At 41.8% G+C, this 14,368-nt stretch overlaps 1 protein-coding gene across 2 annotated transcripts in view; it reads left to right on the top strand.

Annotated features, from left to right (window-relative positions):
- Positions 1-14,368, top strand: part of ntm (neurotrimin) — a 136,505-nt gene that overhangs the window by 7,938 nt on the left and 114,199 nt on the right. Inside the window, exon 2 of one of the 2 annotated variants that reach the window (XM_054754293.1) lies at positions 8,995-9,135. The exons of the other annotated variant lie outside the window; for it this stretch is intronic. Within the exon in view, the coding sequence (XP_054610268.1) occupies positions 9,114-9,135 (22 nt within the window). The 5' untranslated portion in view covers positions 8,995-9,113. The remainder of the gene's footprint in view (positions 1-8,994; positions 9,136-14,368) is intronic. 2 annotated transcript variants of the gene reach the window in all.

The following is a 14,368-nucleotide window of genomic DNA, read 5'->3' as shown; positions in this document are numbered from 1 at the left end:
AAGTCAGACAGAATAATTTCGCAGATTACGAAGCTTCGGACACCGTCTCATGCACCGGTTCTCTGCTCCTCCAGCCGAATGAGAGAGAGTCCCGATCGATCGTCCCATCTGCCGTTTTAGAATTGTTTTGCTCAGACCATCGGTGTCAGTCTCTCCAAAGTTAACTTTCTCCAACCAACCTGTTTTTGTTCTGAGAGCTACCTGTACTTTTGCAAAACGAAAATGAAAAGAGCTACTCATCTTTTAAAAATTTATTTTCATAGCTTATTTCAACCCAAACAAAGGGAATAGGCTTTAATTGCCTATACATTAACAAAACGTTGGTATGCAAGACTCACATTTTGTATTAAAACCAAAAAACTGAGCAAAGTTAAAGTACTTCGTTTTTGGTCACTGTTGCCATTTATGCGGTCTGATCTCAGAACCAAATGATGACATGCAGCGATGTAGTCATGAAGCGCTTTGAGCGAGCAATATGAAGAAAATTACGAGATACTTGCTGGATCCATCCATTTTTTATGCTACTTAATCCTCACTAGCGTCATGGGGGTATGCTGGAGCCTATCCCAGCTGACTTTGGGCTCGACTGGTCGCCAGTCAATCACAGGGCACATATAGACAAACAATCATTCACACTCACATTCACAATGGGACAATTTAGAGTAGCTAATTAACCTAACATGCATGTTTTTGGAATGTGGGAGGGAACCGGAGTACCAGGAGACAACCCACACACGGGAAGAACATGCAAACTCCACACAGAGATGCCCAACTGAGATTCGAACCCAGATCTTCCCGATCTCCTGACTGTGTGGTCAACATGCAGTAGGCCACCCTGCAGCCCTTGCTGGATCCCATACCCATCCCTGGAAAACAGGTCAATGGTTGATGGAGACAGAACGTTTATAACACCCTGACTTTATCAGGATCAATGCAAAAATCGTGTAACAGTCATCTCACATGCAGTTGCTCTTCAAAACCATTGGAACAGTGAGATCAATTTCTTTATTTTTGCCATAAACTGAAAACACTTGGATTTGACATCAAAAGATGAACATGAGACCAGAGAGCAATATTTCAGCTTTTATTTACATCTGGATCGGATGCACAACTTACATCAGATCAGTTTCCGATTGGGTAGGATAGGTTTTACCTGTACAGACTGCACTCAGAAGGGAAAACAGTATAAAAACCATAGCGCTGTCTATGGGTGGAAAAAACAAGCAATTGCGAATCTGAGCGAAGATGGAAAATGAATCACAACCATTGCACAAATATTGGTCATAGCCAGGAAAACCATTTGGAATGTCCGGAAGAAGAAAGAAACCGCTGGTGTATTAAGTAACAGACGTCGAACATGTAGACCAAGGAAAACATCATAAGGTGATGACAAAAACATTGTGAGAGCTGTAAGGAAAGACCCAAATCTGCATACTGGCTGAATGTTGATAGACAGTTGCTTGTACAGGCAGTGAGACCTGGAAACTGTCAAGATGATAGAGGAGACATCTTCCACCTCTCGCTGCCTTCACAATACCCAATATATCCAAAAGCAGCATTGAAGTGCATATGGTGGTAATGTCCACCTGTTCATGCTCCCTCCATGTTGAGCCATTGCACAGCTGTTGCTTGGCTGGTACAGGTACAGGATCCCTCATCTTTTAAGGTGCGTCCCATCAAGGACATACATTTTTATGCGCAAGCTTGAAATGGGTCGAGGCTGTGACAATTTGACAAGGAAGATGACACTAGTGCTGCTCAGAATACTTGAAATACTTGATAGACTGATAAATAAAGCATCCATTTGACTGTCAGTGTTTGTCGTGATTCATCATTTTTGCAGCCTTGACTGAAACGAGAACACATAACAAAAGAAGATTCCCTCTTTGTTGCGCTTTTGATTCATCCAATCTTTGCCTCAGTGATTCTACATAGCAGGGATCATATTAAGATTAACCAAAGCAATATATCTTTAGTAACATTGATGACTCGTTCAGTCTCTGGCTGCTCCAAGTTATTTATTGTACAAGGGCAGTTATGGGGCGGTTATGACTCAGGTAGTAGAGTGGTCGTCTCCCAACCTGAAGGTTGCTGGTTCGATCCTCAGTGGTAACAGTGGCAAAGCACATTGAGTAGTTTTAGAAGCTCTAGACAAGTGAAAGTCTGTATAGCATTTACATAAAACATACAGAATGGTAACAACCTAAAGGAGGACCGCTAAATGTAGTTTGCTAATACCTTAGATAGAGTTGGGAATCGAGCATCAATGGGAACCGCCACTAACATTCTGATTCTCCCGGGATCGTTCAAATGTTTTTCTTTCGATTCCTAGTTTCGAAGCTCACTTCGCTGACTGGAAGAAATAGCTGCGAACACCAACAAAGAAGGACCCAGCGAGCTGTTGGACTTCTTCTAGGCAGTTAGAATCAGGGAAGTCCAACAATAAATGCGTCAAACAATAAACCAAGGGTTTCAGGAAGCTAGCTGATGCGGAAGTTAGATATAAAGGACGGGAGCTACGACTTGGAAAGTTTATCTTTTGCACAGTCTTGTCTCTGTTAACAACAGTCAAGGGACCTTCTCAACTCACACAACACACTCCCGGCCTTCAAAATAAGTGTTTTCGGCTATATTTTGTTTACATGTAGTCACAAAATAAGGGTGTCATAAATGGTTGAAAATAGCTCTGTCGGAAATTCACAGTAAAGTTGATAAAAAGTTGGAAATACAGTGGAACCTCGCTTGAACCTTGGTGATCATCATTAATTTGTTTTCGAAGGTGTGACTAACCCAAATCAGTTTTCTCATGTGAAAAAATGTAAATCGGATTAATTCATTCCAGAAAGCCAAAAATATTATTAGAACACATGTTTTTATAGTTTTACAATTATAGTTTTAGTATACATGCAGAAAACAATTTGAAATGCATGTAAGCTAATATGATTCTAACATGATTTAAAAAACCCAAAACATTAAGAACACAGTTGGACTCATGCAGCGTATTAACAACACCACACGGGGAGTGCTATGTTGTACACTAAGCGGGAAATGCATGCAAAACGAGGCAGAATTGAGATGTAAATATTTGACGTTTACCGAAAAACATGCTTACCGGGGCGGACGCTAACTGAGGTTACACTGGATATAATTGCTTTCATAGGAAATGATTATTATCAGTCGTTTATTGGAAACCAGTGAAGCAGTGGAGATGCAGAAATGGAGATGCCGGATGAGGTGAGTGTCATAAAGGACAATACAGTAGGTATGGTAGTGGGGAAGGTGTGGAAAGAGATACTGGCACGACACAAGATGGGGACCAAGGAGGTAAATAAAGTAATTGTGTTTTATGCTGTGTTGCCTGGCTACTCTTCACAATAGCTTGAAGTTGCTTTTGGGCTGGTTTCCAAAATGTGGCAAACACCATTCCTTTGAGCATATATACTGTATTCCTGTCTTCTCTATCCCACAATAGACTTCACACACTGCCTCTATTAACTTATTTTAAAGTCTGTGTTTGCTGGGTTTTGCAATTAGGGGTTTATGCCACCTTTTCATGCAGCTCTGGAGACTCATTTGCAGGTTTTGTTGCGTTATTAACCCTTGGTTAGTAAATTATGTTTAAAGAACTGATTGATTCACAGAGAAAATTGCTTCATACCGATTAGAAATTTGGCATACACAGTAAAACAACTCAAAGCAGATGATGGAAAAGTGTATTTATTTTTATCTTTGGCTATACTGAAGTAAATAGACTTCAGCTTCCGCCTCCCCTTAGGGCTCAGTGAATGTCCTTTTGCACCATTAATCAGTTCCCTTGATGACTTTGAGATGCCCAATGGGGGTTGAGACATAAACCAAATGATTTGCAGTTGTTGGGGTTTTACATGGGCAGCACCGCTGTGATGGTGTCCCTCTTAAGGGTCAAACTACTGGTAAATCAGTTAGAATCAGACTATCCAAAATCCTCATGATTACAAATAATGAAATGATAGGCTTGAACACAAACCGGAAAAAAATCCTGGCCTCGAGTTACACTCACATGCAATCTAACTGAAATATCGTCCATTTTTAAAAATGATAAATTACATGCTGCATCACAAATAAATTCTGCTAGCGAAGAAGGATGTACTGTATGGCAGTCACATTGCACAAAGAAGAACATATAGATTAGCCGTATGCAGACTGTCTGGGGACAATGCAATGGCAGTCCGACAATCTGGTAACTTATGTTGAGGATTTGGAGCATCATTAATACTGGATATGATTGGGGTATTTGGGAATAGCCGGTCATCATGTCTCACTTCAGAAGGCATCTGTGTGTGTGTGCTGAGAGTGCAGGTGCTTATTACTTACTTATGCCTCCTGGTACATAGGGCAGCCGGGTTGGGTTGAGGTCAATTCATTTCATATACACTAACTAGAGATGTGACGTTTACGAACAAGTCAGGTTTTTTGAACGACCCTTTCCAACAATGAGAATGGATTGACAGTTGCGAGCTGTTCACTTGCAAGCCATTCTTATATGCAAATTTCCCACGCTGCCTTCATGCGTCACCACCCGTGTGCCCCATGAGTCTAGATCAGGGATTCTCAACTGGTGGGTCGCGACCCAAAAGTGTTTTACTGGGCTGTTTTCAGTAGGCAGCGGTGTCTTTGCCCAAAAAAAACGACTTCGCGCCAGTGCTATTGGCTTGCTCCGCCACCATGAGGTGTGTGCCATGTTTATGGGTGACTTGGTCAAGCTTGAGCGGGACGGGAAGGACACTGTGTGTGAACTTAAGGCGTTGTCTGTCCGACACACAGCTAGATAGCTAAATGTCTACTGGAGAAGAGCGTGACATAAAGCAAATGCTCAAGTTGTGTTGTGTGGGGAAGTTACGCCAACAGTGAAGACTACCAGGTACATTATGACTGTACTGTATGTTCTGGCCCAGACAGAGGGGTGGTCTACCAAAGAAATGGTCCTATTATTATTATTCCTAACTCATTCAATCCTAGTCATTTTTCAAAAGGTGACCCCTTCAGTACCGGGCATTGCTCAGGTGGTAGAGTGGTCGTCTCCCAGCCTGAAGGTTGGGGGTTCGATCCCCAGGTATCCCCAAGATACTGAACCCCCTAATGCTGCATCATCAGTAGGTAAATGTGCTAACAGTGTCAAAGCGCTTTGAGTGCCTTGGAGGTGGAAAAGTGCTCTACAAGTGAAAGATCATTTACCAGAGACGATTTTGACTGATCTTTCAAGGCACACAGAATATTGTGTTCTATGCCTATAAAAACATGGAACCTACCAAAAGCAAGGTTAGACTCTCGTCTTTCATCAGGAAAAAAAAGTTTGTTTCTACCTTTTTCCGTTGGTCAGTAATCAGCAGTAGAACATATGGAAGTTTCAGGAAATATCAGTTCGACTAGGAAGGGGAGAAAACGATGTTTTTGCGAAAAGACATTTCAAGCATAACTTTCACTTTGAGACAAATATTTTTTGCTTTTGTGACAGCTCAAATATCTACAAATAACAACTATACCACAACATAAACAACAAGAAAGGTTTTTTTTAAACATCAAAATAACAACAACAAACTTGTTGCACTCCATTACATTTTGAAGCCAGCTCGGAGATAGCCGGCAGGGATGCCAGCTGGATCGGATTTCTTCGCAGGTGGTATCGGCAACTTCCGATACTTGAATTGCGCCGGTATCGGGGGATTGGATCGGCCCCATTCCTTATCAAGATGCTGATTAGACAGCATGATTGTTATATAGGTGTGCCTTAGGTTGGCCACAATAAAAGGTCACTCTACAATTTATTGTACTCCAGTAATCCCTCGTTTTTCGCAGGTAATTGGATCCAGACCAGCCCGCGATAAATGAATTTCCGCAAAATAGGATTCCTTATTTAAAAATCAAATATTTTCGTAGTAGCATAGAATACCTGTTTAAGACCTTCTACATAGGTTTTTTTTATATTATTAGAGCCCTCTAGACATACCATAACACCCCAACAGTCACCTTTACACTCATATTACCCAATATAGTAGATATAATCAGAGAAAATTAACCATTTAAGACATAAATAAGACCCGTGCTCGTGTGTGTTTCAATAAATGTCTTCCGGACGTGCGGACAGGAAGTGAAGTTGGGGATTTAGAGTTGAGTTTTAGCTGGAGTAAAGCCACAACAGTACACTGTTGTTAATAATAATAATGCTGTAGTGTTATTATTATGGTTATTATTATGATTATGATGATGATTAACCTTATTATTACTGTGCCTGTTGTGAGATCATTTAAACCTGCAATAATTATTATTGACAGCCATCAAGTCTGGTGCGTGTTACTAGTGACACCCAGTGGCCAGTGTAGACTACAGTTCATCAACGTCCTTCAATTTCTTTGCTTGAAAATGCTTAATTTATATATATATTACTAACAATAAGCCGTAGTCAATCACGTAACAACAGTCATTTATTAATGAATACATAAAAAAAAAAACGCAATAGAGTGAGTGAGCGATGTTCGAACTATGAAGCGGTGAGGAACAAATGTAATCATCCTTGGTAAAATAACTTTAGGGAGATAAAAATACTTATGCAGTAAGAAAGAAATGCGCATCAAGCATGGAATTGTATTAATGCATTCATGAACAGTTTACAAAAATACAGCTCTGCAAATGAACAGTTCCGCAACTGTCCAGTAGGTGTCGTATGTTTTTTTGAAGGCGCTATTCCATCCATCCTATCCCTTTTCTATGCGCTTCTCCTCATCAGGGTTGCGGGGGTATGCTGGAGCCTATTCCTTGAGAAAAAATTTAAATTAAAAATGAATTTCTTTAAATCAGTATACAACGTTCCCTCGCTACATCGCAGTTCACCTTTCACGGACTCGCTGTTTCGTGCAATTTTTTTTGTGCTTTTTTTTTTTTCTTGCGTCCTGATCGGCTAAGGGAGAACACACGCATGGTGTCTGTGTCCTGATTGGCTAAGGGATAGTAGACCATTGTCAATCAATCTCCTCCTTCCTGTGCAGTACAGAATGCGTTCAGCTTGCCAAATTTACATAAATGTTCGATTGCTACCAGTGCGACTCTGAAGTGCTGTGCGTTTGCAAGTTTTATCCCCGACAACACCCACAATGTCGACGAAAGGTTCTGCACGGTCAAAGGCACCTGTGGTGGCACCCAAAAGGCAGAGGATGATGCTAACCATCGCACAAAAAGTTGGACTTCTGGACGTTGAAGGAAGATAGAAATTGTGGCTGTAGGGCGCCATTCCGGAATAAATGAATCTTCGGTTCGAGGAGGAGGACGAGGAGTAAAAGTTGCCTGATCATTTCCACTTCTGTAAGCCTTTTTCAAACAGTGCACAGTCTCTAGAGGTGATAGCTTGTCATTTGCTCCACCATGCTGCCAGTCTCAGCTGGAAACCTCAGTAAGAGACAATGCAGTTATTGACAGGCATGTGGGAAAACAGACATCTGAAGGACTCCACTGCTTTCTGCTCAATGGTTGTCGCTCTTGGTATTTCTTTAACTGCTGACCTTGTGGAAATAACTAGTTGCTCCCCTGGATATCAGTGGTCTGTGTCACAGCAGGTTGTAACTCATTGGCTGAGAGCCCTCTCTCAAGAGGCACCACATGAGTGCACACACACATGCCCACACGCGCACACACACACACACGCACACACACGCACACACACACACACACACCACTTGCTGCTGAATTTTGAGATCAACCGTGTTTTTTGCTCACAAACAAAGCAATCCTGTAAACCACAAGAAATTCTGAAACACCGAGCCAGAAGAGGTGCGTCACAAAGTAACATTTTGGCTGTCTTATGCTGTCAGAATTCTGTTTTCTATTTCTTGCCCCTTAACATCCATGAAGTGGCATGTAATTGCAATTCAAATTGTTTTCTCCATCATCTTCAAAGCCCGTGCACCTTGTTTTTAGCACACAAACAAGACAAGAGGCGGTGACATAAATATATGTATACAATACTGGGGGTGTCCAGATCCGTTATTGATATCGGATATCGGTCCGATATTAGCCAAAATAACAGTATCGGATTATATCAGCCTGCATCTAAAAACGACAACATTGGCAATACAGTCTCCGTACGAGCACTACTATCCAGCAGCAGCCCTTCTATTCAGCATGCAGAACCCACGTGACCACAACAGCGTGTGCTAGCAGGTTTAGCAAGTGATGTCAGCTGTGTGCCTGCGTTTTATTGTTAAAGTCTGCAAAAGACTTTGCAGCTCAGTGCAAAACTTGTCATGCACAAGTTTCCCGTGATGGCACAGAAACGGGGAAGTTTAATATGATCAACCTCATCGTGCGTTTGAAGAAGGATTTTCACAACACCACGGCTTCCTGAAACATCCACCACTGTTTGACACATTTGCACAGCGTGACAAACTCCCACGGAAAGGCAAAGAGTCATTGGCCAGCCCCTGTCGGTGGTGTGTAAAGTCGGGTATAAACACTTGATTGAGCATGTCGAGCCTTGCTACGTTATGTCGATTGCTGATGAAACGATACACCAGATGCATCAAGAAGTAAATGGGTCAGTTTTTCTTACACCTACGACTGCTGACTATTATTCTCTGTTTGAGTCAAATCACTCGATCGAGCCTTTTTTTTAACATTTCATGCTACTAAACAAGCAATAAAAGTATGCAGGATCTGTGCTGATGTCAGATTGATATCGTTATCGGTCCTTATTCAAGGCTGCAATATCGGAATCGGATCACAAACGCAAAAAGTTGTACCGCGACACCCCCATGCAATACATTGCAATGAGGAAGAATATCGCTTCCATGTTGAATTTCTTATATTCAGACAAACGTTTTAAGGTATGTTGAGTGGAAAAAAGAAATCAACAAAAACAGACGAAGGATCAAGGTGGCGATTGAAATAAGGAAGCAGGCCGAAAACTCTCTAAATTCACATGAGGTAGCATCTATGCTCTCTCACACCTGGGACTCTCTCCTCCAGACACGGACAAGCGGCGGGGGAGCGGCTAACCGGGTGGACCTGTCAGGTTCGCGCTAGGAAGTACATCTGATGAGCCCCACGTCACAGTGGGCGGCTGACCCTTCCGAAGAAGACTGCAGATGACAGTCGAAACATGTCTAGGTAAAACTTCCACTCAACGTACCTTAAAAAGTTTGTCTGAATATAAGAAGTTGAACATTCATTCAATAAGAAGACAAATGAGTATCGGTGGCTTGATTGCAGATGTTGCTGCTCAGGGTGGCCGAGCCAGCTATCAGGGTTGGGGGGCTAATCAATCACTTTTTCACACACTTTTTCTCCCTTAATAATGAAAAGTTGAATTTAAAAACTGCATTTTGTGTTCAGTTGTGTTGTCATTGAATCATATTTATATTTGTTTGATGATTTGAAACATTTAAGTGTGACAAAAATAAGAAATCAGGCAGGGGCCAAGCACTTTTTCACACCACACGTCTTTTGTGGCATATTACAGACATTCATCTCACAAGTACGAGTACGTTTGTGGAAGCGGAGTTCAACCATAAAATGACATTTGATGCATACTTTAGCAAACCTCTTCCACACATTTTCTTGTTTCTTACAATATTTAAAGCGTGAAAACCCACAAATTCCATTAAAGAACCACGGAGGAGGACACAAATTGCCTGTTTGCATGTTCTGAAATGATGCGCGGTCTAGATTCAACAAAGCACCGTGAATGTTCTATCTGTCTGCAGAAAGACTTCATGTAATTGTTATGAAATATGTTTTGCAATGATTGTCGCTGTTTTTAATCATCTTTTATGTGGCCTCAAAGACTCCTCACGATTGCAATAAAGTGTTTAGGAATTATACTGTGGATAATTTAACCTTCTCTTCCAATAACAATTTTGTATCTCCACTTTATGATTTGGACTTTTTAATCCCAATTAGATTCCCGGTGCTTCTGAACGTCCGAGCAACTAAGACTGTTTAGCCAAACAAGTCATAAAAACAAGTTTTGCAATTTTATCTTGTTAATAAGAAGTATTCATTTAAAACATGCCAGCCTGCTCAGGCCAACACCTCCATGTAAAATACCCAAACTACCTTTCAAATGATTTATTTGAATATATAGTATATACAAGTAGTATATATATATAACACATTTGAGAAGAGGACATGGCTGTCAGCATTATCCGTTAAATAAACAGAAGACAACCAAAACCAGCATGGTGCACCAATTGCCAGTTGGGAGGAGAGAGTGAGAGAGAGAAAAGCTGGAAAGGAGGACTTTTATTTCGAGTTTGCGTCCCTCCCAGGTGCTCCAGATCAGGTGATCCAGCCAACGGCAGAGCTCCATTCGGACCTCAAACATACTGTAGCATTTTCATGCCATTGAATCAATCGCAACTGGAATTCAGGTGGTTTTAGAAGATGTTTCGCAGGCTTTATCAGTTCATATTCACGACTAGATAGGACAGCTCTGTCTGAGTGGATGGTGCAGGATCCAAAGTATTTATCCTTTAAGGTAGAGGCACGCCCCAAACAAGAACGCTTTCAGTCTCTTGTGGTGCAAAATGAGCTGTTAAGCCTCTTCCCTAGGTGGAATTTTCCACAATCACGCTGAAATCACACTGATTTACATACTGGGGAGACCAAGCAGCCACTGAGCAGGCGCATGTCACGACACAGACAGACTAACTCTTCACATCAAGTCTCAGCTGTCTACCTACACCTCAAAGAGAAATAGAACTCTTTGGAGAACAAAAATGTACATATTTGGACAGAGAAGACATGGTTTGAAAGAGGAGTGAGGGAAGCCATTTGTGTCAAGGTTGAGAAAACATACCTGAATGGAGGGGGAGGTCTGCGGCACCACCGATTCCCCATATGCATGCTGCACTTTCATCCCATCCATCCATCCGTCCGTCCATCTATTTTCTATGCCGCTTGTCCTCACTAGGATTGCGGGTACGCTGGAGCCTGTCCCAGCTGTCTTTGGTCAAGAGGCGGGGTACTTGCGGCCCTATGATTTCCGCGTTAACGGAATCACAGACGGAATCTCGGAACTGGCCAATAAAAATGGAATTTACTGTCAAACGCGGAATCTCGCAGAAAGTGACATACTGTAAATGAAATGATATCATTAAGACGAGAAGGACCGTTTGTGTGGGGAAGTTGACGTGCAGGTTTTGAGCGAAAACAGGACGAGAAGCACGTTTATTCTTGCACCCAGCTCGTCTTAACTGTCAACCACCATTCGCAACACACACACGATACACTTTCTGCCTTCAAAATAAGGGCGCTGTTTGCCACATCTTGTCTAATTTTGTAAACATAAGGGTGTTATGAGAAAATATCGTACATTAATAACGCACTTGGCATTGGTGACTACATCTTCGTTAATCACAAGCCCAGGCATTACAGTCTGTTGAAGATTTTGTAGCAATGTGTGCAGAGGCTGACATCCCATTAGAAAAGTTAGCCAAGCTACATTTGTTTCTGAATTACTGGGCAAAATTGTCCAATGATGTATTTATTGCATCAGTAAATTCAAGAATTATTGCATTTAATGAATGGACATTTTATTCACTAACCCAAAAAGCACACAATCTGTGCTGGTAAAATAAGTGTAACAGGTAAAAAATGTAAATGGAAAAAACGGAAATTGGAAAAAAATAAAATGGAATTTGGGAAAAATGGATTTCATAAGGCCTTAGGTACACCCTGGACTGGTCGCCAGCCAATCGCAGGGCACATATACACAAGCAACCATTCACACCTGTGGACAATTTAGGGTCTCCAGTTAACCTAGCATCCATATTTTTGGAATGTGGGAACTCTTTCATCCCTTCCTTAAAAATTCAATCATTTAGCCTCCTAACAAATAACAAACATGACACTGCCACCTGCAGTTCAGGTGCTCCATGACCGTTGTTACAACTGAATGGAATAACGAATGATCCTGCACCATCCCCTCAGACTAGAGCTGTCCCGTCCAGTTGATGACGCGAAACATTTTCAAAGACAACCTGAACAGTCCAGTTGCGATCGATTCAATGCCCTGAGAATACAATGACCTGGATGAATGCAATATTCACTGACATGACTCGGACAGCGCACACAGAATTAACAATTAGTAATTCAGCAAGTAAACATCCTCCTTTGCCTCCAAAAGGTCTTGGAGTGTCGCAGCATTGCCAACACATAAATGGGACAAATGCTGAGACCAGCCCCTGTGGAGCATGCGGAGGCCACATCCATATCGTTATTGAAAGTGATGTGTTGCTATGAAAATACTTTAAGAGAGTTTGGGTATCTGTTGACATTTTTAAGATACCAGAACCTGTTTTCAGCTGATCAATTCTGCTGCACATCACTGTGCTTTGCACCCTGGGCTTTTGAACCACTGGGTCTTTCCTACGGCAGCCAGGAGACAGAACAGGCTTATCCCAGCCAACCATTAGCGGTGCTCCCCTGTGGATGGAATAAATACGGTACATCACACTCCCGCACTGAGCAGGACAACAGGTACCAGTCATGAGCTTTAATTAATTGATGGGCTGCTATGCACCATCGGCATGATGAACTGCATGTTCTTAATGCACCGTCTCCAGCACCATTCTGATCTTTGAAACACAGTAAGCAATACAACATCATGACTGTTAATTTGAGATCAGACTGGGGCCTGTAAGAACAATTAACAACACACCGTGTTCATTTTTCATGATTTTAATAACATTTTAATAACGCAGGGTGGAAGAGAGCCATTTGCTTGAAAAAGGCAAAGTTAGTAATGTTTTTCTCTGCGGCTACAAGGTCGACATGTGTGATCTTGGTATGAAAGTACTGAACAGGGGAGATTTTGAGGGTTACTGAAGATGTGTTTGTATACATTGTCATACACTGTGTATTAGTATACTGTACGTGTATTAGTTTTCCCAATCAAAGCGGTTGGCGTAAGTGAATGAAGTAAAAGTAAAAATATTTGTTTTAGCTTCTGCACAATGTACCAAAGAATTTAGTAATTGTCAAGCATTTCCATGAGTAAAAACATTTGAATAAACTAGTTTGTTACAGCTGCACTGTTTTTTGTTCTCCTCTTTTGGACTGTTTCGCCTTGTGATTATGTACCTACTCCTCAGTAGTGTTTTTTCTTTGGACTGATTGCTCTGTTTCGTTTCACTTAGTTTGACACCCCGCTACTAGGGTTCATATTGGGCCGATATCAGCAACAAATGAGTATCGGACTACAGTATATCAGCCTGCATCTAAAATCTCAGATGTTGCCACTCTGATACAAGCAGTCAATTCCAGACTCCATCCCAGCAGCTGGATAGAGCCCACGTGATCACATTCCACACCACATAATAAGTCATAAAAGTATGTATGATTTGTGCTGATATCGAATTGACATCAGTAACGGGGCCGATATTCAAGGCTGCAATATTGGTATCAGATCCCAAGTGAAAAAGTTGTATGGGGACACCCCCAGCCACTGTATGTGTGTCTGCTTTGGGGTCCAACCAGTCACAATTTTGTTACATTGTTGCTTATTTTTGAGCACATTGCAAATAAATATTCTCATTTTGTTTCCTTCTTTTCATTTAGGAAGTGTACTGTGTGGCGGCCTAGTGGTTTGCACATCTGCCTCAGTCTGGAGATCTGGATTTAAATCTCTGTTGGAACATCTGTGTGGGAATAGCTTCTAGCTCACCCGTGACCCGAATGGGAATAAGCGATGGAGAAAAAGGATGGATGGATGAATGGAGTGCGGATAATTAGATAATTAGTATATATGAGCACATTTGCCAAGCAATTACATTTCCATGGTTAATGTCTTAACACCACATGGTTACTATTTGGATAGACTGAAAAAAAAATTCTGTAGAGCGGCTCATCGCACATTTGCCATTCAGCCTTCGCAACCCTGCAGATTGGCAGATTTCTGGAAAAAAAAAGTTTCAAATTAAAATTTTTTTCCTCCAAGAATGTGCTGTTTTTTTCCACAGAGAACAAATCTCATTCAGCATAATTCGGTAGCAATTTATAAATACCCGATAACACATGTGGCATGTGCAGCAGGGTCGCTAAACCCGTCGATGGCCATCGACCAGTCGATCTTTGGGACTTTGCCGGTTGATCACGAAAATAGAGGAAAATAAATGATCACATCAGTGCCCTCCCCTCCCGGAAACTGACCAATTGACACGCCTACAGGCGTGCATTTTGACCCCTGAACATGCCTGCACGCCTGAGCTCAGTCCCCGAAACCCGAAGGTGTAAGAGCACGCCACACTGGCTCACCTCGCAAGCAACAAGTTTTTCCAAAAAAAAAACCTCGAGCTGTCGCGACACGGATATTCAAGCCTGACTGTTGTAAGCCGCAGCA

Source organism: Dunckerocampus dactyliophorus, chromosome 16 (assembly GCF_027744805.1).
Source record: "Dunckerocampus dactyliophorus isolate RoL2022-P2 chromosome 16, RoL_Ddac_1.1, whole genome shotgun sequence".
In the NCBI taxonomy this organism is placed as follows: Eukaryota; Metazoa; Chordata; class Actinopteri; order Syngnathiformes; family Syngnathidae; genus Dunckerocampus; species Dunckerocampus dactyliophorus.
Note: the sequence above shows the minus strand (reverse complement) of the source record. Positions and strands in the feature narration are given on the sequence as shown.